At 39.1% G+C, this 22,649-nt stretch overlaps 2 protein-coding genes across 2 annotated transcripts in view; one reads left to right on the top strand and one right to left on the bottom strand.

Annotated features, from left to right (window-relative positions):
- The window catches only part of adgrv1 (adhesion G protein-coupled receptor V1), a 127,571-nt gene that overhangs the window by 38,644 nt on the left and 66,278 nt on the right, over window positions 1-22,649 (bottom strand). Inside the window, exons 84-89 of the mRNA XM_086313987.1 lie at window positions 12,983-13,390; window positions 12,312-12,484; window positions 11,928-12,174; window positions 11,614-11,753; window positions 10,570-10,730; window positions 10,331-10,431 (exon numbers count right to left, since the gene is read on the bottom strand). Of these exons, the coding sequence (XP_086170113.1) occupies window positions 10,331-10,431; window positions 10,570-10,730; window positions 11,614-11,753; window positions 11,928-12,174; window positions 12,312-12,484; window positions 12,983-13,390 (1,230 nt within the window). The remainder of the gene's footprint in view (window positions 1-10,330; window positions 10,432-10,569; window positions 10,731-11,613; window positions 11,754-11,927; window positions 12,175-12,311; window positions 12,485-12,982; window positions 13,391-22,649) is intronic.
- Window positions 15,559-17,445, top strand: LOC147317226 (uncharacterized). Its single transcript, XM_086312881.1, has one exon. The coding sequence runs from the start codon at window positions 15,580-15,582 to the stop codon at window positions 17,095-17,097; it is 1,518 nt and encodes a 505-aa protein (XP_086169007.1). The 5' UTR covers window positions 15,559-15,579; the 3' UTR covers window positions 17,098-17,445.

Below are 22,649 nucleotides of genomic sequence, written 5' to 3'. Positions count from 1 at the left end.
TGCGTACTAGCTAGCATGACGGAGTTTATATACAGCTGGGCAGGTGCTATGATTTTATTGATGTTGAACTTGTTTTATCTTATTCTATTTATAAGGTTAGTTATTAGTTTCCAACCGTCCCGTAAAAAAACGGAATCGTCTTGTATTCAGAGAAAATATTGCGCGTTTCGTTTTGAGGTGAAAAGGAACACAGTTTGAAAAAGACACAAAGCTGGATTTATTCTGTGTCTTTGCTGCACAGCTGCCTCTTCTCCTGTCATTCTCTCCCCTCCCTCTCCTGTTTCTACTTCAATCAAGAAACTGATCAATGATCAGCTAATCGGCTTTTCTCTCTTGTTTGTTTATCGCCCACTTTGCGATAACCAGCGGATGTCGCGCTTAAACAACAGCAGCACGTTTAAACTTGATCAGCTGTTGTAAAAATTTATTTAATATTAATTTATAGTATCAGTTGATGTTTGCTGGAGCCACAGCTGTAAACCTGCTGGTCATGATATCGGTTTGGTTATCTGGTGAGAGGGAAACATGAAGATGAAACCAGGAGATGTCGTTACTGAATTATCAGAGCTGAACAGGTGATGGAGAAACAGGTTTACCTTTTAGGTGACATGAATGAGTTGAAGGGAAGTTATGAACTGTTTCTGAGAGACAAATAACACCAGGATCCTTTTTTATGTAGCTGACAGCTGGTAACTGTGCAGGGGCGGGTCTAGCAAAGTTTTGCCAGGGGGGCAGGTAGGGCATTAAAAGGGAAAGGGGGCACAAAGAAATACTTTTCTTTCTTATGTCATTTAAAAACTTTGAATAAATAATTATCTGAATCTTACAACAAACGTTTTCATCTGATGTAAAATGTATAGAAATCCATTATTGTACATAGTAATTTTTTTAGGGTCTCATCATAATTTCTTCAGAAGTAGCTAAGTACTGTATATGATGCCAGTATTTTCCCACATTTTCTAGATACTGTACCAGTACTGTGTGTAAAATGCCATCAAAAAGTCAATTAAGTTTTATTCTTTCTCACCTGTCTTTCTGTCTCCTTTCACTTTTTAAAGGTTGCCATGTTAGAAAAAATATTTTGCTCTGCCATGCTGTTTATTGATGTGGTAAATGAATAGTTTATGAAAATATATCTAAATCTGTCATAAGTAATCAGTAATGGTCATGTCTCACCTCTAGTCTTCTCTGTCTTAATTTCAGGTTTTCACCTTGTGTTGTAGATAGTTCAGGAGGTTAACTCGACCAAGCAGTCTACTTTCGGGTACTGTTTAGAATACCAGAATAGGGAGGATGGTGTAGGTTTAAGTTTATTAGACTGATAAATATATACCAACAAGACAGTGTACATCACTGTTACAACGACGTTTGTTTGCATTCAAAGGATTTATGGTTTTTCCTATAATACCTGGTGGGCCGGTCTCTAGTCAAAATGCCCGGGCCGATTTTTTGCCCAGTCCAGCCCTGATTATACATAAATGGAAAAAACTTGGAACAGTGATGAAGCTTCCGAGGAATGACCGGCCGACCAAAATTACTCCAAGAGCACATCGACAACTTATCCAAGAGGTCAAAAAAGAACCCAGAACAACATCAAGCTTCTACATGTCTCGCTTAAAGTCAGAGTTCATGATTCATCAATAAGAAAGAGACTGGGCAACAATTGCAGCCATGGGAGAGTTCAAGACAAAAAACACTGCTGACCAAAAGAGATACAAAGGCTCGTCTTACATTTGCCAAAAACATCTTGATCATCCACATTTTTGGGGGAAAATATTCTGTGAACTGTCGAGACAAAAGCTGAACTTTTTGGAAGGTTTGAGTCACGTTACATCTAGCATAAGAATAACATAGCATTTATATAACACATCCTACTAACAGTAAAATATAGTAGGTGGTAGAGTGGGAATGTTTTGCTGCCTCGGGACCTGGAAGACTTGTTGTGGTAAATCTAACCATGAATTCTGCTGTCTACCAAAACATCCTGAAGGAGAATTTCCGACTATCTGTTCATGAGCTCAAGCTGAACACTTGGGTTCTGCAGCAGGACAATGATCCCAAACAGACTTGCAAGCAGCAATGCCAGCAATGTTGTGGGGATGGAGCTGGACTCCCTCAAGGTGGTGTCGGAGAGGCGGATGCTGTCCAAGATAAAGACAATGTTGGATAACACCTCCCACCCACTCCATGACATGTTGGTCAGTCACAGGAGCTCGTTCAGTGAGAGACTGAGATTACCGAAAAGCACCACTGAACGACACAGGAAATCATTCCTGCCTGTGGCCATCTCCCTGTACAACGCATCCACTTAACACACTGTTTGCTGCTACAACTACACATGTTTCTTTTCCAAATATTTATTTATAAGTGACTTATGTATGTATGTATATATATGTATATATTGTACTATTCTTAGTTAGCGTATTGTCTGTCTTGTCTTAAGGTTGGTTTAAAATGGAGCACTGTAACAAAAAATAATTTCCCCCAGGGATCAATAAAGTATTCTGATTCTGATTCTGATTCTGAAGTCCACCTCTGAAAGGCTTAAGAAAAAAAAAAGACGAGTTCAGAGTGCCTTACTCAAACTTCTGACCTGAATCCAATTGAGATGCTGTGGCATGATCTTAAAAAGCCAGTTGATGCTCAAAAATTTTGCAAAGAAAATGCAGGAAAGAAAATAGACTGACGTCATTCATTTAAACAGGGCTGATTTTCATACTGTGGTGGCAGAAGGGAGATTTAGCCTGAGTGTTTCAGCGAACTGAGCCAGGGATAGAGAGTCCAATTATCACAAGTGGTTTATGTCTGAGAATCACTCACTCTTCTTTATCTGCAGTAGTGTGCTCGAACACAAACCCTAAGGAACAACATGTCAGCAGAAGTGTTGCATATCTGCTTAACCTGTGGGTTATTGTACAGGTGAGCTGAGCCTGTGTGCATTCTCATTACCTTGTGTTTAATTTGCTATTGTGGTAAAAATAAATGTTGTCTCCTGTGTGTACTCTGTACTCTTTCTTCAGGGTAATCCACAGCCTGCAGACTGTTTTGCTACATCTACATATACTGTCATTGTTTAAACTAATGAGTCACACCAGTTACACCCAGCCACCTTTAGAGGGTTAGAAAGAAGAGACAGAGACAGAGTGAAACAGCCTTTTGCTGGTAATGTCACAGCTCCAAGCAAAGGCTACCTGCTGCCAGAATGATAAAGGGGACAAAGAATAGAAGAAGGGACACTACTCAGTATTTTGTCATGTAAAAGCGGTGAAAGAAGGGGAAATCAGAGAAACAGAAAAAACAGATGAACATAAGGAAATGAAGGTAAGAGAAAGTCAGGCAGTTGGCTATTACTGTACAGTGTTGGCTCATTTTTCAGTAACAGGTAAGAGACATGGACACAATGAATAGTGAGCGTGTAGAAGAAAAATGCTGCTGACTTTAACAATAGATGGAACAAATTAAGATAAGAGGAGCTAGGGAAACAAAGGCACGAGGTGTTCGAGTAGAGTATCTCCCAAAAGGCCTTCCTTACCCCTCCACTGTTCTGTTACACACACACACACACACACACACACACACATACACACCGTGGCTCCTGCAACATGAGCATTTCCTGGAACCCATACACAAACGGTGACACAGGCCTCAGCTACTGACACTTATACCCTTAAATACCTTGTGTGCCATTTGCTCAACTCTGAGACAGTAATGCATTTAATAGGGACATGCTGTGTTTTAGCCTGCTATTGACTTTTTAATAACTGCATGAAACAATAACACCCTAAGATTTAGATAGAAACTGTACAAAATTTGAGACATTTGTCTGAGAGGGACAGGCTGGTAACCATTATGTTTTCTTGCTATTTTCCTTCTTTTGTGTTCTGATTTATAAACTCTTGTGGGTTTAAACACATAATAGGACAAGCTAGGCATGTACTCTGACGTCAACCAGAGAATCAGACCCTAAAAGACATTCAAAACCCCCCAATGTCTACTGATTCATGACGGGAACAGATACATTTCCTCAGGAAAAACAGAGTCTCAGAAAGACTCATGCTGATCTTATCTTCTGTACAAAACTACGTCTTTGACCACACATTTCATACGTCTCCCCTCCCTGAACACCTGAGAAACTGCATGCATTCGTTCAAACCCTACCCCACTCCTTCACCACATGCACATACACAGTGACGACAGACAGGAACTTTTAGGAATCTTGTCAGCAAGCACACAACTTCTGTATTCTCCTCAGAGATGGGAAATGACAGCAGTGGTTGTTGTGCAAGAGGAAAAAGAGTTGGCGTAGTGTTTATGTGTGTGTGACTTTGTGCATGTGGATACAAGGGCAGACTTCTGAATGCTGGATTTGGTCCCAGAGCTAACAGGAAATCCTTTATAACCAGAAGTAAGAGTCACCTAAACACCTCCCATGTACTGGAATAAAGCAATGGCAACACAGGGGTAAACACTTTACTGAATGTGTGTGGGAATGTCTGTCTGAGACGTGGCGGTGGGCTGTTTAATCCCAAAGGAAGAGTAATTTAATAGTATTTTTTATATATATATAATTTTTTTCCCGCATACAGAAACTGGATGTGTTCAAGCATGCCCACATTTCCATTCCATTGTGTTTTTGACAAGTAAATATATACATCCAATATAAGAATTTATATTATTATATTAAACAAAACTCTAATTTTTCATTTTAACTAACTATTTAAGAAGTACAGCATTGGTCCCCGTGTTCAGATGCTCATAAATAAGTGGACAACACCAAACAATCATTATGCTTTCATAACAGTGAGTATAAGAATTATTTTTAATATTTGGATTAAAACATTTGCAGTCAATCACTGCCTCAAGTCTAGAACCCATGGATATCATCACCTATTGTGTTTCCTCTCTTGAGATGTTCAGCCACCTTCAGTTGCTGTTTGTTTTTGGATCTTCAGTTATGTATTTATATTTATGTATTTAACTGGACAATAGGTTCTTATTTTATTGCTGACACTGTCGATTCTAAGATCTGCTTAGAAAGAATATACAATTGATCAGGAATAACCATGGAAACACATATATTTTCACATTCTATTGCACAGAATGTACTTCATAATTATATTATATTATATTCACTTAATTTTATTTTTGAAAGTCATTATCTATCATACTATCAGGATAAGACAACCTCCTAAACAAGTCTAACCATACGGTAACAGGTCTTTCTCCATTTCTTCCCCAACCCTATGATAATCTTTTCAAAATAAAATAAAGGAGCATATTCCAAAGCAAACAAAACCCTGAAAATTTCAATTTTCCTATTTAATACCATTTAGTTTTCTTTTTCATTTTTCCATCTCTAAGCATCTAAGCAATATCTGTCAATGTAAAACAAAATAATTGTGCATATACGACCAGTACTTATGTAGCACACTGTTAAATTTACACTCAGACAAAAACAGATAGACAGGCCGACACACCTACAGCGGATGTGACAAATTTTTATTTTCTTCTCAGTCGGAGTCCTGACGCAGTGGCCTTGACAGTGGCCACTGCCTGTAGGTGTCTTATTACTGGCCCAGATCAGTTCCAACCTGTCTGACTATAAAACACCTTCAGCAAGATTTTGTGTCTGCAGTACTGCTGGATGAGTCCTCTTACTAAACCTATATATCTAAACGTATACAGTCTGAGCTTTATACATTTGAAAAAAAAAATCCCAGAAGATTAAGAAACACATATTAGAACACACATTACTCAAGATGTGCTGCAATAGTTTGTAGAAATCTGATTGACATTTTCTTCTCCTTTAAGATGGTAAACATCACATCACACAATCTGGATATAATATCATAGTAAAGTTAAAAGTTTGTGCAATCTTCTCTTTCATCTCAGTCCTGTTTGCTTCATCATCTGCCTCTCTTGCTTGTACCAGCACTGCTGTCTTAGTTTTCATGGTGATTTAGCAATTAAATGTCCTACCTCTGGTGCCCTTGGGTCTTTGGCATTTTCTAACTAAATACTAAAGAGGTAAAAAGCACGACAGCAAAAATACTGAGACAGTAATGCAATTAAACTACACAAACTGAACCAGAAGGCTCCACTTTCTCATTTAAAAATGTATTTTTGTTATTTGGCGTCATTAAACCTAATAACCTCAGTTGTGCAAGGCAGTGCCCCTCAGGTAAGACAACACAGTACTTCCTGAATCTAGCTATATACTCACACAGACAGGTCCAGAAGTCTTATAAATACAATGCAAATACAATTTTATATAGTATATCATTGTCATATTATTAACACGCAAGCAGCTAATTACTATAATTTGTCTAAATTCTGGCTTTATTTGATAGTGTTACGCTCCCTCTAGTGGTCACTGTTGGGTGACATAAGTTCAAATTCAGTCTTAGATAATGGTGAAATGCAGCGAGTGTGCAATTAAGCATTTTTCTCTCAGTAAAGTCTAAAAAATATATCGTTGTGACTGTAAAATAAATTAATGCATTGACTATTAATGGTGGCTAGCACTGTTGCCTCACACATCAAGAAGGTCCAGAGTTCCACTCCACCATCTGGCCACCATCCGTGGCCTTTCTGTGTGGGGTTTGCATGTTCTCCCACAGTCCAAAGACATCAAAGTAGTGAGGTTAGGTTAACTGGTAATTCTAAATTGTCCATAGATGTGAATGTGTATCGTTATATGTGCTAGCCCTGCGTCAGATTGGCAACCTGTCCAGGGTGTACCTGCCTCTCGCCCTATGAAAGCTCAGATATTCTCTAGCGCCCCCCTGAGAAGGATAAGGTTAAGCGAAGAGAATGGATGATGGATGGATGGATAGATGGATGGTTCTTTTGTAAATTGTTTTCTTGATTTAAAAGATTTAAATATGTTTAAGAAACTATCCTGCTTGCTCATGCTAGGTTGTTTGTATAGTTACAGTAAAAGGAATAAAGAGTATATTTTTACATGTTTAACTAGACAAGCACATCTAAACAACCAACAGAGTTTCAGCCCCCAAAAATCTGTAAAGTAGAAAAATTAAACCCAATTAAAAATGATTGCTGCTAGCATTCATAAAGGAAACCGATCCAGTATTAAATATTTGTGAGGGAGAAAAGAATGGGACACTTAAACGAAACTAACCACTAACTGGTTCAGATAAGGGCTGATCATTCCTGCACGTTAAGTTGGAGTAAGCTTTGCCAATATTGCTCATATCCCCCTGAACTCAGGAATGAGGAATGTACATGAGGTGCCTTTCCTCCCTACTGTGTGCTTCAAATCCCTCCAAAACATTTATTTTGGAGAAGGGTTACAACTTTGATCTCACGTTTGCAACATACTATCTTTATTCTTCTTCTCTGGCCATTCTTTGGTATGATACCTTACTCACTTAATGATTACAAGCCACCGTGGCCCAGATGCCGCAAAACAGACTTTCTTCTTACAGCCCTTTAACTGTTTAGAAGTAATTAGGAGCTCCTTTATGGCCTCCCAGACTATTACACGCATCATTCTTATTGTGATCTTTGTTGTTTCAACTCTTGGGAGGGTAGCAATAGTTTTATATTTACTTGATTAGTACACAGTCTTTCTGACGGTATGTTGTAGGAGGTCGAAATCTTCAGAAATGGTTCTGCAAATCTTTTTAGTCTCAAGATAATCAATTAACATTTTTTCTGAAGTGCTTTCAAATCAAACCCATGATTAATTTTCTTGATTGTGTTATGAAGTTCAGACTGTCCAGAACATTCCAAAGATTTCCAAAGTCTAATATTTTTGACACATTTGGTTTACTTAGCTTTCTTTATCTTATTTTGTATCTTGTATCATAAAATAATAAAAAAGGTCAGTTGATATTTTAACTGATATTTATGTAGATATACAGAATATCTCAAAGGAGTCACAGACTTTTCTTCTGCAGCTGCTTTCTTCTACCGTGGCTGCTTATTTATTCATGTGATCAGTTGCATTTGAAACACATGGTTTAGTTGTTACAGTTTATTACACAATAAAGTTGAGAGAATTTTCACGGAGAATGTACAATTTATCTTTTAAATTAATACATACTTACTGAAGTGTACCTGTAATATTAAAAGAGGTAGATACCAAACAGGTTTTTATTTCTATTCTGGGCTTAAACTGTATATTTAAGTCAAGTATCAAGTCTTTATTTGGTCGCTCATGTTAGCTATCTGTCCAGTTTATACTGACTTGTCAGAGAAGCACTGAGAAGCACGAGTAAATCTGAATCTAATTACAACAGAGTATTTCATTTAATGAATGTGTTTCTTAGATTCATTCTCAGTGTGTACAGGAAAATTTCAGAAGTATGCTAAAAACCTTTGCCAAACAAGTAAAGAACACATTTAAAATCATGACTTTAAACAATGAAAATGATTACTTGCAAATCTTAAAAGATCAGCACAAGATTCTTTTGATACGCAGAGGATTAGAGAACAGTGGAATGGCCTTAAAATTGCCTGTGATAAGGAAAGCTAGATCCACCCAGTGCAACTGATTGGTCAGCAGATGGTAGTTTTATAAGCACTGGTCTGCTGCTAACTGCTACCTTGAAAAGCCAGGGTTGCCTCGCTAACCCCAAATCCTGCTTCGTCACTCAACTTACAGACTGTTTAAGAGAGGTGGAAGTATTATGTAAGTTCTCTTCAGTGTACGGTAGCAGATGCAGAGAGAAATTCATCAAACTGGCAGCTCTAATTTTCTCCACAGAGAGGGCAAACTCAGTGAATGATTACAGCCAACACAGATGGCATACCCTGCCTGCCAGAGGTGGTTGGAGTTGGATATGATCCTTCAAATCAGTGGTGATGTGTGAGCTACAACCCACAAATATGGGAGACATTTGTGTTACTAATAACATTTGGCATCTATTCTGATATATATAAAAAGAAGAAAAACAGCACTGTCACTGTATCAGTGATAGCCACAGCTTGACCAGGAAAAGCTGACTATGAGCTTGCAAGAACAAAGCATCTCTCTCTTTCTTTAAATGACACGTTTGCAGAAGGATTAGATGAATGCAATTAACATTCTTGATTGACAGGTAGCATTTTTAACAAAAACAAACAGAAAAACAGAGTCCTCTTTGTGAATATGCAACATTTTCAAGACATTAAGTGGTAAATATTCTGACAGAACAGTTATAAAAAAGGACCCTCCTGGCAAATTGTTGAGGTAATTGATTTATGTCCAAATACATGTGTCATCCACTTTGTGGATAATTATTTAAAAATAAAAGAAAGAAAGAAAGAAAGAAATCAGACTGTCTAAAGAAATCTGCTCCAAGTGATTTATATAAGAAAAAGAGTTTTTTCAGCAAGCCACTTGACATACAAGCTAAACTGAATAAGTGAAGACAAGATGTGACTTGATCTAATTCAATTCAGCACATCCCACCCATCATTATCTCCGAAATACTTCCAGCACTAACAAAAGACCGCTTAAAGGCTACATTTTAACATCAGAACCTACAATCAGATAGGCCTTCAGCAAGCTTTTCACAGCTGGCTTTGACTAAAAGGCTAGAAAAATGCAAACATTTCGAATCCCTAGACCAAAGTTAGACACACGCACTATCGAGGAAGAAGGCATTATTATACAGTAACGTACAAACTAGGAAAGAGAACAGGGTGGAATTTTCCATCCAAAACCCTTTTAGGTTCAGGGGCTCTGCCTGGGCCATAAACGGGTCTACTCCGAGGTGGCTAGCCCCCAGGGACCTCTTTAGAAATGACTTGTGTTTGTCAACCAAAGAGAGGGGGACCAGTGGAAAATTACCAGTCCCGCACTCAGTCACGCAAGCACACATGCACACACACAAACACACACACTTGATCAGGACCACCTGTAGCCACATATCTACCTCGCTCAATGGTTATGTGACAGCTTGCGTTTTTAATGGGTGAGGGTGCGGGGGGCATGGTTGCGTTGTCAGGACGCACCAACCCGCAAACTACGCAAACGATGACACTGGATGATGTTCGCATCCATGCACATTTCCAAGAAAATATCCGCGACATGTCTAGCGTGCGACGTGTGACTGTGGGTGTGTGAGTGAGTGCACAGTGAGCAGCTTTAAAATGCTCTAAGCGAATGAATCCACGTATGAGTGCTGTGTTAATGTTTGCAACCCACATATATCTAATATGCTGGTCTACTGGAGCACAGAGAAATGGATGCCTCAACAACAATTCCCAGAGGTGCCCTGTCATGTACATTTGCACCTGATGCAAAGAGATGAGAATACCAAAGAAACTAATGCTGCATTCAGAGTTTAAAAGCAGAACAAGATCCAAACTAATGCTTTACCTGAGTTCCAAGGCAGCTCACCATCATGTGAGTGAGCAGTTTGGCAGCAAACATGGGGAAACGGGAGCACAGCACATGGGATATTATGGCCAATGCAAAGCCTGTAGACAGAGAAGTCAGCATTAATGATACTTAATTAAGTGATTTATTTGAATCCATTTATACAAGTGGGGATGTACATATGGAAACTCCACAAGGAGGGTAAAAAGATGAGAACTCAAGGGGAGAGTGTGTTGTACCTGAGATACAGATAAATCCTGAGGCAAAGAAGGCTTCATTGTAGGATGCAAGCTTTGCAAACTCAGCATGGGCTGCATAGATAGACAAGTGCGTGCATGCACACTCAACATAATTCCCACTTTCTTTCACAACCCTGCAGTATTGACCATTTGATGACCAGCTAAAGGGAAGACAAAAAGAGACAATAAGAGACGAGACACTACAACAGAATATAACAAAATACGAGCAAAGCAAATACAAAGGGCAATGAGTCTAACCATGCCCATGATTGTGTGCTTTTGTTCTCTGACATTTTGGCTTCTTTGAGTTTGTTTTATTATTATCTACAGTAACCTTTACTTTGCAAAGAATGTGTGAGACAAACCAGAGCATAACCATGTTTGTGTTAGATTCACTGTTACTGTGATTCTGACTCTCTCTCTCTCTCTCTCTCTCTCTCTCTCCATATTTTGCTCTCTCTTGGTATCACTTGCATAATAAATTTTGCTTCCTGGGGTACGTCCTCCAAGTAGCTGCTCTGTCCAAACCAAACCTGCCAAAAAACACTGTGTTCCTGCCAAGTCCAATTTCAATCCCCAGGAATGTCCTCAACAAAGTAACTCAATGTGGGATGATTCAGCGTGCAGGAGACTGAATGTGTAGATATAAAGGAGAAAGATACGGCATCAGCCACAGAGAGGCCTTATTGAGAGGACAAACTAGGAACTCTGCCCTTTATTTAGCAAACTATTACCCAAAATAAGTATAAGGAAGACAAACAGAGGCCTTCTTTAGATGCTAATCAAGCCATGTGTAGTCTTAAATAAGGAAAGCAGTACACTGGTTGAGCTAAATTACGTCGAGTAAAAAATAAATTAGTAGGCAGACACTAGAACTAGAAAAAACCTCAGCAACTGATATTATCAGGTAACAAAAATAAATGGAAATATTTGTATATAAATAAAAATATACATCTTATATTTTTGTATATAATGTGCACGTTCTATTTTTAGTCTATCTGAGAAACAGTTAAGCTTGAATCTCATTTAATGTGTTTTTGTTACCTTCCAGTGGTCTGGTTCCAGAGAAGGCACTGAGACTGGCCTGGTTTAACCTGCTGACCGGGGCTGTGGATACGATACACCACCTCGTTGCCATCTTCCAGAGGTCGTGACCCTCTGCCCTGGAGACTGGCTGAGAATACCTACGTATAACCAGATACAACAGAAGACGGTTCAGTTGCAGAGCAGCCACCAGATTAATGGCTGCTTTATATCAGAGCCATACTGCCACCTGCTGTTTAAAAAAAGAAAAGGAGATTTTGACATTTTAACAATTGCTCATGATTTTTCAATGAAGTCAGTGTCCCAGCACCTACTTTCCCATTGAGAGCAGTAGCTGCATCACTGGTGCGAAACCAATGTTCATTTCTAAACTCGGTCAGCTGCATCCTGTTGAGGTTGCCGCAGTCCGCAGTTAAAACTGCTGGTACTGGCAGCAGAGTATTTGGGAGCTGGAAGAAGTCTGCATTACGGCCCCTGAACTTGTATCCATTAATTTCTGTGGGGTACCACTGGAAGGCAGAGATGTTCATATACGGACAAGTTTCCAGGACTGTAACCTTTCTGGAGAAAAATTTTACAAAGAAGAAATTGTAAATCCAAGCACGATTTAACATTAATTTGTGAGGTAATATTCATCTGTATTACAATAAGGTGTACCATGCAACTCTTCACTCATTTAGAACATTTAGGACACTCACATCTCACACTGACTATGTTTAAGGAGGGAGAATGCAAATCGCTCCGCCACCTCAGCAAGGTGGCTGACACCTCGAGTGTCGACTCGACTGGGATTGGCCAAGGCACACAACAGGTTATAGGTCAAATTCCGGCTGTTGTTCTGTAAAGGAGCTCTTTCTGCCTCTGCAAGCACCTGGCTCAGAAGACAGAAAGGATGAGAAAGACTGAGGAGCTCTGAGTAAACTTTAGTGCTGTTATTCACACATCCAAAGCACTCACCTGAGTTACTTTCTTTAGTTTGACCTTCAGGGTCATGCGCATTGTGTGTGCTCAGAATGCATTTTTCTCTGTAGTCCCTACTTCTTATTTACTCTTTCTAAACATGTCCCTGTATATTCTGTTTATTCTTTTGTGCAGCTGGTTAAGAAGATGCAATAAATAGATTCTAATTTCAACTTCATGATAGCAGCAATCTTATTAAGTGAGAACTAATGAATGACAGACTGGTCCACAGAGCTATCAAAGTAGCTCATGGGAGGCGATGTATGGTCTTTAACTAAGCTGACAGACACAAACAACTACACTGACTCACAGTCACATGCAATCACATAGATTATCCAATATTTTATACACTTATGCAGTAATTAAAAAATTTTTTTTCTTGGTATAAAAACCAGATGATTGGGCTTACCTTCCCCAGACCTTCAAACACAGCGATCATCTGCTCATTATTGAGAGGTGGACTGACTTTATCTATTAGTCCCTGCAGCACCAGGTCCAATGTAGGAGTTTCAAGGGGTTGATGCAACTGGTCCAGTAAGACCCAGACAGCTTCACTTGCTGCATTTGACACCAGAGTCACATTAGCCAGGCCAAACTGGGAGTGTACTGTGGCACCTCCTGTTGGATTGTATAGTTCCACTTGGAAGCGCTTAGGTGTGGGTAAGGATGAGGCACGGTCAGGTGTTAGGTAAATCTCCAGTGATGTGTTACGTTTGCCCACATCAAAAGTCAGCTGGCCCTCCTGCTTAGGGAAGTCCATCCCTGCTTCAGCAGGCCAGATTATAAATGGACCCACCACCTCTTCTCTGGAAAGCTCCTAGAAGAAGAAAAAGAAATAAAAACATGCTAAACTCTGCTGGACTTAATTAAAGGAGCAAGTGAAGAATGGAGTTATATAACCACCATCATATTTAAAGAAATGTATAAAAGGTGACACAACATATAAAGTTTTCAGCTGAAAAGAATGAACAAATCATACATTAAACTTGTAAAGGCACAACTTCCATTTGGTATACAATGGTCTAAATGCAAATAAAGCCCAGTGAAGTTGCCCAAGTCATGATAATTAGGCTGAAAACAACCAAAATGTGAACCAAATGGGGACTGGGCTTTTATTATTCAGCAAACCTGGTGTCTCACAAAATGCTTTGAGAGATGAAAGCGGATGACCCAGCCGTGTGAGGTTTTTGATTTTTTTTAGAGTGCACTCAACAATCTTTCATCTTCACTTTCAAAAAGTACAAGCACCAGTAGATACTTTACGCCTTGGGGCTATGTGCAGATATCTTTAATCATAATCCCTCATAGAGAAGGAGGGCGATGATGAGATTAAAGAGGTGAGGAGAGGGGGAAAACTTTGGTCTCTGTCTGTGTACTTCATCAATAAACCATTACGTGTATTAAAATATATAAAAAGCATTCATGACAGACAAAATAAGAGGCAACAAAACAAAATGTATTTTTGTAGTTGGAAAAAAAAAGCTTAGATAAAAGCTCATAATAACAAACCCTTGCAGAAGACTGAAAAAAATTAATATAATAAGTCTTGGTGCTTAATTGCTCAAAATGGCTTAAATAATAAAAAATAGATCTGTACACTATGAGATGTCTATTAAAGCCAAGGTCTTAAAGTCAGCTTAACTGGTCCAGAAATAAACAGTTAAACATTTTTCTGGAGTTACGATTTCATTTCAGTAGGTAAATAGTGTAAAACATATTTGCTAATATAGGAAATATCTGTTACACAGAGTGGTGATAGCATGACACGTTCAAGGTAACAGTGAATGAGCAACAACTGGACTTAAATACATAAATAGCCCTTTTTGAACTAGAAGTCATAGTCATACATTTCATTCACACCCAAATGCATTGGGGACAATCGAAGGTTCAGTATCTTGCCCTTTGACGTGTGGACTGATAGCATTGGGGACTGAAGCACTGATTAGTACGCATAGCCACAGCTGCCCAACATAAATGATTCCATGTTGGTTAAAGACCAAACCAATCAGCTGCATATACACTGCAAAAACTCAAAATCTTATCAAGTATATTTGTCTTGTTTCTACTCAAAATTTCTCATCACACTTAAAATACGAGAAATCAGCTACAGAGTAACATTTCAGTGAGATATAGGAACTTGTGAAAAAGTCTTGAAAACATATTGTTTTATTTTATTGTTTTATTTTTTGTACCTTTTAACATTTCACAAAGTAAACTTGTTTTGTATTATGAACACGTTTTTGTTGGCTGGTTAGAGTTGCATGGATCGCAGATTTATCCGTTTTTTGTGAATATAAGCTGCTGACTGGTGAGCAGAATTTTCAGCTTGGTACGTTAGTGTTCATCGTCAGTTAATCATCAAACATATTTAGTGCTTATAACAAATATATTATGCTAAATAAAGACAGATTTTTCCACAATGTATATGATAGTAAGAGTTAGTAAACCTCTATTAAAGTCTCCCTCTGCAGTCTGTTGTTTCTTAGATTCAGCATTGAAACTGAATTTAAAACAAAACATAGATGACATTCTGTCGCCTCGGCAACCACCAAGATCTCACTGCCTACAGACATTCAGTAACTCTCATTGGATAATGTTAATAAATATCTTTCACTAAATATGAACGTTTTCTACCTGTCCTTGTTTAAATTATGAAAGAAGTTATTATGCCTGAGAATCTCTAGAATGTCGAATACTTTCCACTAAACAGTTGTCTTCTACTTTGGTTAGTTTTTTTAACAACCATTTAAAAAACATATTTTTCTTTAGTTTTATTTTTTACTGCAATTCCTGTAGAGTAGCTTTTATAGTGTTAATTCAGTATGTGCTACAAAATAAAAGCCTTTCCTTTACATTAGGTTTGTGGGCATTTTATTTTGAATTGTTCTAATCATGGCACTTCAAAGGAACAGCGCATCACAGGAACAGCCTGTGATGTCACAGTGCACATTCTACTGAAAAACCTATAAATAGGGGAGACATTCAACCAACTTCAGTGGATCTCGGATGGCAGAAACACAAAACAACCTGGTTGTTAAAACAAAGACAAGGCAGACGCAGAGAAACGCAGACGCAAACGCTGACGCATCTACAATGGCAGAAGCAAAAAAAGCCGCACAACCAAATACTGAAAAGTCTCCTGTGGCACAACCACCAAAGGAAACGGTTGTGAAACCAAAGAAACAACAAAAGCAAAAACAGAAAAGAGTGGCTGAAGAACCAAGAAGACCAATTACTCGGGCAAATGCCCGGGCGCTTCTTGAAGCTCAAAACACCACGGGTTATGGAGCAAACCCGAAAAATGAAGAAGTGCAAAAAAACACTGAAGCCACTCCTGAAAAAGAAAAGGCTGAATCCCTCCCCATTTCAAATGCAAAGGAGGACATGGAGAGAGAGGGAAATGGGAAGAACCACAGCAGACCAAACCCTGTGCCTAACGGAGGGACTTGGCAATATCAACCCAATCCCACATTTAGACCCCCGTTTAATCCCTGGCACGAGATTGCTGCTCTCAGACACCAACTGGAAGCCTCCCAATACCATCAGAACAACCTTTACGGTAAAATGGTAGGTGCAAACAAGAGGGCCTCTTATCACCAGCTTGAGGTGAACAAACTTCGTGAAGAAATTCACGAGAACAAGCGAAATTATGAGGAAACAATTAAAGACCTCATAGAGCAGCTGGAAGAGGCTTCTAGTAATAAGCCCAATGACATCAGTGAGACAGACACTCTCACAAATGACAATGAAGCTATTGTCATATTGGATGAGGTGATTGCTACCCTGCAGGACCAAATCAGCCACCCTACCACAGAGCAGTGTGTGGAGTCTGCCACTCCAACCACAGAGGCTTCACACACTGACTCTGTAGGACTGAAGTCCTCTAAGGAGGCTGAATTTGAGCTCAAATGTAGGATTCAGCAGGAGCAGATTGAGATGCTCCAGAAACAGCTCCTAGCAGCTCAAAATCAGCTTGAAGAGCAGGCTGTTAAACATAGGCAGGAGCAGGAGACACTCAACCTGGAAATCAGTGACCTGAAATCCCAGCTCTGCCCCAACAAGGCCCTTCATGATTTGAAGAAAGAATCTCCTGAGCGAGAGCTGAAAGAGGCCAAAGATTGCTCACTTAAAATCCCACAGCAGCACAAAGAACAAAAGTCCACTGCTGCAAATGAAATGCATAAATGTGAGCCTCTGAAAGAAAATGAGACTGGAGAACAGGAGAAGATGGAAAAAGAGGACTCACTGCCATCCACTGCAATGTCTCTGCAGGAGCCTCAGAAAGAAAAAGACACCACAGAACAACAGAAGATCGAAAAAGAAGAGTCAGCTGCATTTTCTGTACAGGGATCTTTGCAAAGTCTACGAGACAAACAGAAAATGCTCAATGTCAAGGTGGCTGAACTCGAGAATGAAGTTAAGAGCCTGCCAGAGATTCCGCCAAGTAAGAAGAAGAAGAACAAGAAGAAGCGGAACTGTGTGCGTCCCCAATTTCACATAATTGGTGTCAACATCAAGTCCTAAAAATCATATTTATATACAACTAAATTGTCAGTGAACATTTGAACCCCTCTCGGTCGAGACAGAAGGCCACCCCTTCCTGAGCCCGGTTCTGTCAGAGGTTTCTTCCCATTAAGAGGGAGTTTTTCCTCTCCACTGTCGCAAAGTGCTTGCTCATAGGGGATTTGGGGGCTTTTTTTTTTTTTTTTTTTTACACCAACCACTGGTAAGTTCACTGACATCAAATTTAAGACTCAGCAAATATGGAAATGGATCATCCGTCATCAAGTGAGGAATCATCCATTTAAAACATGTTTGCTGAGTCATATTTAGTTGTATATAAATATGATTTCTGTCACACTCAGGCCAATCACAGACTAATTTGGACAATTGGTAAAAAATAAATAAATTGAAAAAATTGAAAAAAAGTAGTTGTGTCATTGTTTCGTGTAGATTTCAAATAACATGCCATTTTATGTCAACGTATTTGTTACATTTGTAGTGCTCGTGGTTTTATATTCTTATGATCCTGTTTGTTTGATGAGTATATCCTTCTTCCTTACTTCACATATTTACTGCTGCTTGGCTAGCTTTAGTCATGCTAGCATCAGCACGGGTAGAAACAGATACACATCAGAGACATCACATGTAGCTTGTGTTTATGTTCAGAGTGACATCTGATTTAAAAGCAGGCAGCAAAGCACTGAGCAGCATATCAGTCAGCACAGAAAGCAAATGCCATAAATGTCATCAATTAGGCTGGAATAGTTTGTTGTTTGTCTTCTATTGTAAGTGCTTTACATTTCAGCATGACATCCTGTATGTGTCCTAGGCAGTAGGGCTGGGCAATATTATACCGTTCACGGTAATACCGGTATAATGTTAGGCAACGATAGGAAAATTAAATATCGCGATAGAATATGAGTAAAACGCGCATGCGCAGTGCCTTTGTTTTCATACGCACATGTAGGGCTGGGCGATATGACCCAAAATTCATATCTCGATATTTTTTACCTGGACGGCGATATAAGATATATATCTCGATTTTTTTTTTTAAAGCCATGAAGTAAGAACAAAAAGAGAGTTCTTAGTCAAAGCTGTGTCCCAGATGTCACACAGGCACTTTTATTAACAAAGAGCATAGATGTACATAAGATTTACTCAAAAATAAATTATGAGCATTTATTAAATAATAATGCTCCATAAATAAAAGAAAACAATGTTGTTTTTGTGCATAACAAAAAGCTCACAATTGTGCAGTCAAAATGTAAACTAAAAGACGCTGAGTAACAAAGACAGATTTCACAGCTGCTCTGTTCCCAACTTCTACTGTGTGACTGACAGTCTTGAGTTTGAAATCCTCTTCGTAACCACGTCTCTTAACAGGTGCCATTTATGGTCCTTATACACAGTAGGGTAATATTACTTCGAAGCACAGTACGTATCACTCCGCGAAGCTCCTCGGTAGCCGTAATGCTCTGACAATCCATCAAGCGGTGCAGCACCGTAGCTTACCAAAGTCGTACTAAAACATTTTTGACAGATTGCTGAGCGCTGTGTACCACATAAAATCGGTTAGTGGCCATCAAGCACAACCAGAATTCATACATAAGGCGCGCTGTCAACTTTTGAGAAAATGCAAGGATTTTAGGCGTTAGCGTGGTTAGCTCGTTAGCGTGGTTAGCTAGCTAACACGTTGACGGCGTCCAGCCCCACGCACGGGGCGATGTGCAGTAACTCGTTAACGGAGATTTGCCGTGTCCATCTTGTCGCTTCCTGCAGGTGAAGCGATGGGGGAGGAGGGGGAGCTGTGTTTATTGAAGGAGGGGCGAGGCCGAGTAACGTTGCGTAAAGACAAAAGTGGACGAAAGAGAGGCAAACTTGCGGCTCCACAAGTATAATTATAACGTAACATAGACTATATCGATATAAAGGATATTGTCACATCTTATATCTCGTATAAAAATATATCGATATTTTTTAAAAACTCGATATATCGCCCAGGCCTACGCACATGGCCGATTGTTGAGTGAAACAGATGAACCAGAATTGGTTTGTAAAAATGGTGCAACTTCAGTGATGTGGAACTGGTTTGGTGTTTGTCCGTCAGATACACGACAAAGCACATTTTTTTGCAGAACATGCAAGCGGCCGTCGTTATTGTCGTATTTGTCGGACTAAGATGCTCTTAAATCTGGGAGTAATCTGGGTTCTAAACTCCGTATGCGTCAGGTCAAACGAACACTGCAGCATCACCGAGAGTTAAAAACTGTCTAAATTCTTTCATATTTAATAAAACGATCAGCATTGCTGCTTTACCAGGTGTAACTTCCAAGCATCCATGAAAACAAAATTTATTACATTTAACGGAGTTAGAAGTTAGCGGGAAGCTAGCGGAAGTTAGCTCGCTAGTTTCGCTAGTTACTTAAGCATGATATTGCATGTTCTGACTGAGAGATTTCTGAAAAAATTCAAACGTACAGCTAGGGTTGCCAACTCCCTGAAAAATAAATAAGGGACACCTCGTGGCCAGGGCCAAGCGACCCAGTTGTCTTCACCCTTCCCAGTGTGGTGAATTTTCTAGCTCTTTTTTTGTGTGTGAAATTATTTTTTTAACCATTTGACTTGAATTTGATTTAAGTAGATGTGTATTCTTTGTGATATGAACACATGTGAAACAAATGATCATTTAGCCATTTATTTTTAGCTCAAAATGACAACATTAACACAATAAAACAGGTCTCCTTCTTAAACAGAAGCCTGTCATGCTTAAGTTTTGAGAATATAAGTAAATCTTTCTTTAAAAGAACTCTGTCCTGCTTAACTTAAAATAATAGAAAACAATAGAAAGAAAAACATTCTTGTAACAGTGCACATTTAGTGCATTTAGTACAATTGGCTTAATGCTAATCAGCTGCTCCTGTTTGTAAACCCGCTTGTTCCCATGATTACGCATCTTAACTCATCATCATTATTCATCTATGTATTACTTTTATGTATTAGTCATCTATTTGTTGTAATCATCTATCCTTACAGTTGTTTATTACACAAAATAAATTATATTATCACACTTCTGGCCACATAGCACTGATATTCACTGCACATGCCCATATTAACTTTTTCCAGCCAGGTGTTTTCCTTTTCCCATTTTTCCCTTTCTCTGAACAAACATTGCTGCTCTAATGCTGGGCTTACACTGTGCGGTTTTAGGCCCATTTTGAGCCGATTTTTGAGTGATCGGACCGATTTTGGCCTTCATCGTGCATCGTGTAGTATACGTGGGGTAACGAGAAGTGATTAACACCTCACGACCAACTCCCGATCATCAATCGCTCGTGAGGGTCTCACCACAGCCGCTCACACTGCTCGCGCGCAAACACGTAAACGTTGGTGTAAAAGATGGAGCAGCACGGCTGTGCAGCGTGTGATCTGGACACAAGCGATGGAGGCACACAACCGTGAAAATAGTTGGATTTACATTGCTGCTCAGTCACAGCTGCCCGATCAATGTTTTTCATTAGCAATTTAGCAAAGTTGATGGTGGTGGTGTGTGTGTCTGTGTGAGTGTAATGCTGGGCTTACACTGTGCGATTTTTGGCCCATTTTGAGCCGATTTTTGAGTTGTGCGACCGTTTTGGCGATCGGCCCGATTTTGGCCTTCATCGTGCGTCGTGTAGTATACGTGGGGTCAGGGACGTGCAGAGAGGTTTAAAGGGGCGGGTGCTCAAAGTTAAAAAGGGGCACATTGAACCAGGCTGAATAACAACAACACACATTCATCAAGAATCTAATATGGGAAGGGCGGGGCTGTGTTGATCTGAGACTGTAGACATTAAAAAGTCCACAGGAGAGATGGTAGCTGATTAAACAAGTGTCATGAGATAATAACAAAATGCAAAGATTGGTGACAGCGCTTGGAACCATAAGGCAACAAAAAACTGTGACATAAACTCGGCTCTGCCTGTGAATCACTCTTTGCTTCTCTTCTTCCTTCCTTCCCATCATTTCATATATCACTCTCCACTTGCTGTCCATCTGAGAACAAGGCACAACTTGCTATTGCAATAAACTATAATCTAATTATCCACACCTAACAACTCTTGCACTTAATCTATAATAAAATGATGACAGAAAAATGTTATAGCACTGCCTTTAGTAGCCTCATACAGCGCCTACTGTTTCCTCCTCATGTCCTTACCAGCCATGTCTGCACAATGTTATATCATGAGTAATATTTTTTTAAATCCAGCTAAATAAAACACACACATGCACACACAGTGACATTTTAGACCTTCTTCAGAATACTGTATATACTATGGGCATCATGGTGCTGATCCAGAATCCTTACATTATTATTCATTACTAGAGCTACAATAATAAAGCAATGAGGAGGGGGAAGTAATAAATATGAAATAATGTATTTATGATGATTCCATTTGTTTCACTATCCACTCTGTGCAGGGCAAAGCTTATTACATGTTTAAACTGTAGAGATACAATCATTTTACTGCTGTAAAATCCAACTTTTGTCTTATTTAAAATATAAATCTAATATAATCTGCTTCTTAATGTATGTTTTTTAAAATACAGCTTGTGTTTTTTAATATATTATAATTATAATAATTATTATGTGGACATGCATATTAGATCGTTTTTTAGTGAAATATAATCCCTCCAGAAAGGCAGGAAATGCCCAGAAACTTACTTTAAAACTAAATATGTTCTAAATGCTTTAAAACTAAATATGTTCTAAATGCTTTAAAACTAAATATGTTCCCTAAAACGGTGACAGAGCTACAGATCCATGACAGCCTTACACAGGTAGCCAGCAGCTATGACCAGCACTACTTGTGCAGTTAATAAAAGGACAGGTAATGTTTGTCGCGCTGTTGCACACACAGCACGCTCGTTTGTTTCAGTTCGTCAGTTGCAACAAGACAACTTACCAACGTGTACGTAATAAGCTAATACTCCTGTGTGCTACACACTACAGTGTACGCTGTACACCTACTTACTGGTTGTGTCGCATCAGTCTGTGTCTCTGAGTTAACTTGTGTTTCTCCTACAGCTCCGGACCGCAAAAAATGCGCGTGCTCTTTGTGAGCTCGTTCCCGGTGTTGTGCCAAAAAGTGATTGTCTGCCAAAAACTGATTTCCGGTATTTGCCAAAAACTGATTGCTCGTATTTAAACTGCTATAAGTAACTTGATGGCCTATAATATGTGAAACATATGTCAAATGCATCCCTCATGGATGACACAAAGTCATATTGAGCCACAAACAACATTCGTGTAACAAGGTAGAAGCCGCAATCAGTTTTTGGCAGTGACTTTTATAGAACCTTTATTTATGCAGTTAAAAAAAAATCTCATTAACATTAAAAATGTCTTTTGTAAGAGTAAGACAGCAGAAATGGCAGCAAATATTACAATAGTTCAGTAAAAATATTGTAAGTGGGGGAAAAGGACCGGATTGGTTATAATGTGAGTACAATAACACAGAGTTATAAAGATACTTGAAAAAACAGATAATCTTTTAATTCTATATATAACCCCTTTGTAAACGCTGTTCACCGAA

Source organism: Aulonocara sp. 'chitande type north' Nkhata Bay, linkage group LG12 (genome assembly GCF_057382095.1).
Source record: "Aulonocara sp. 'chitande type north' Nkhata Bay isolate Kocher_YH1m ecotype deep benthic linkage group LG12, A_spYH_male_GT1.1, whole genome shotgun sequence".
Classification (NCBI taxonomy): domain Eukaryota; kingdom Metazoa; phylum Chordata; class Actinopteri; order Cichliformes; family Cichlidae; genus Aulonocara; species Aulonocara sp. 'chitande type north' Nkhata Bay.
The sequence above is the reverse complement of the archived record's forward strand: the minus strand, read 5'-3'. Positions and strand labels throughout refer to the sequence as shown.

What these genes read in the sequence shown, in the direction of transcription:
- LOC147317226 (XM_086312881.1), top strand. Translation starts at nt 15,580, where the DNA reads ATGGCAGAAACACAAAACAACCTGGTTGTTAAAACAAAGACAAGGCAG.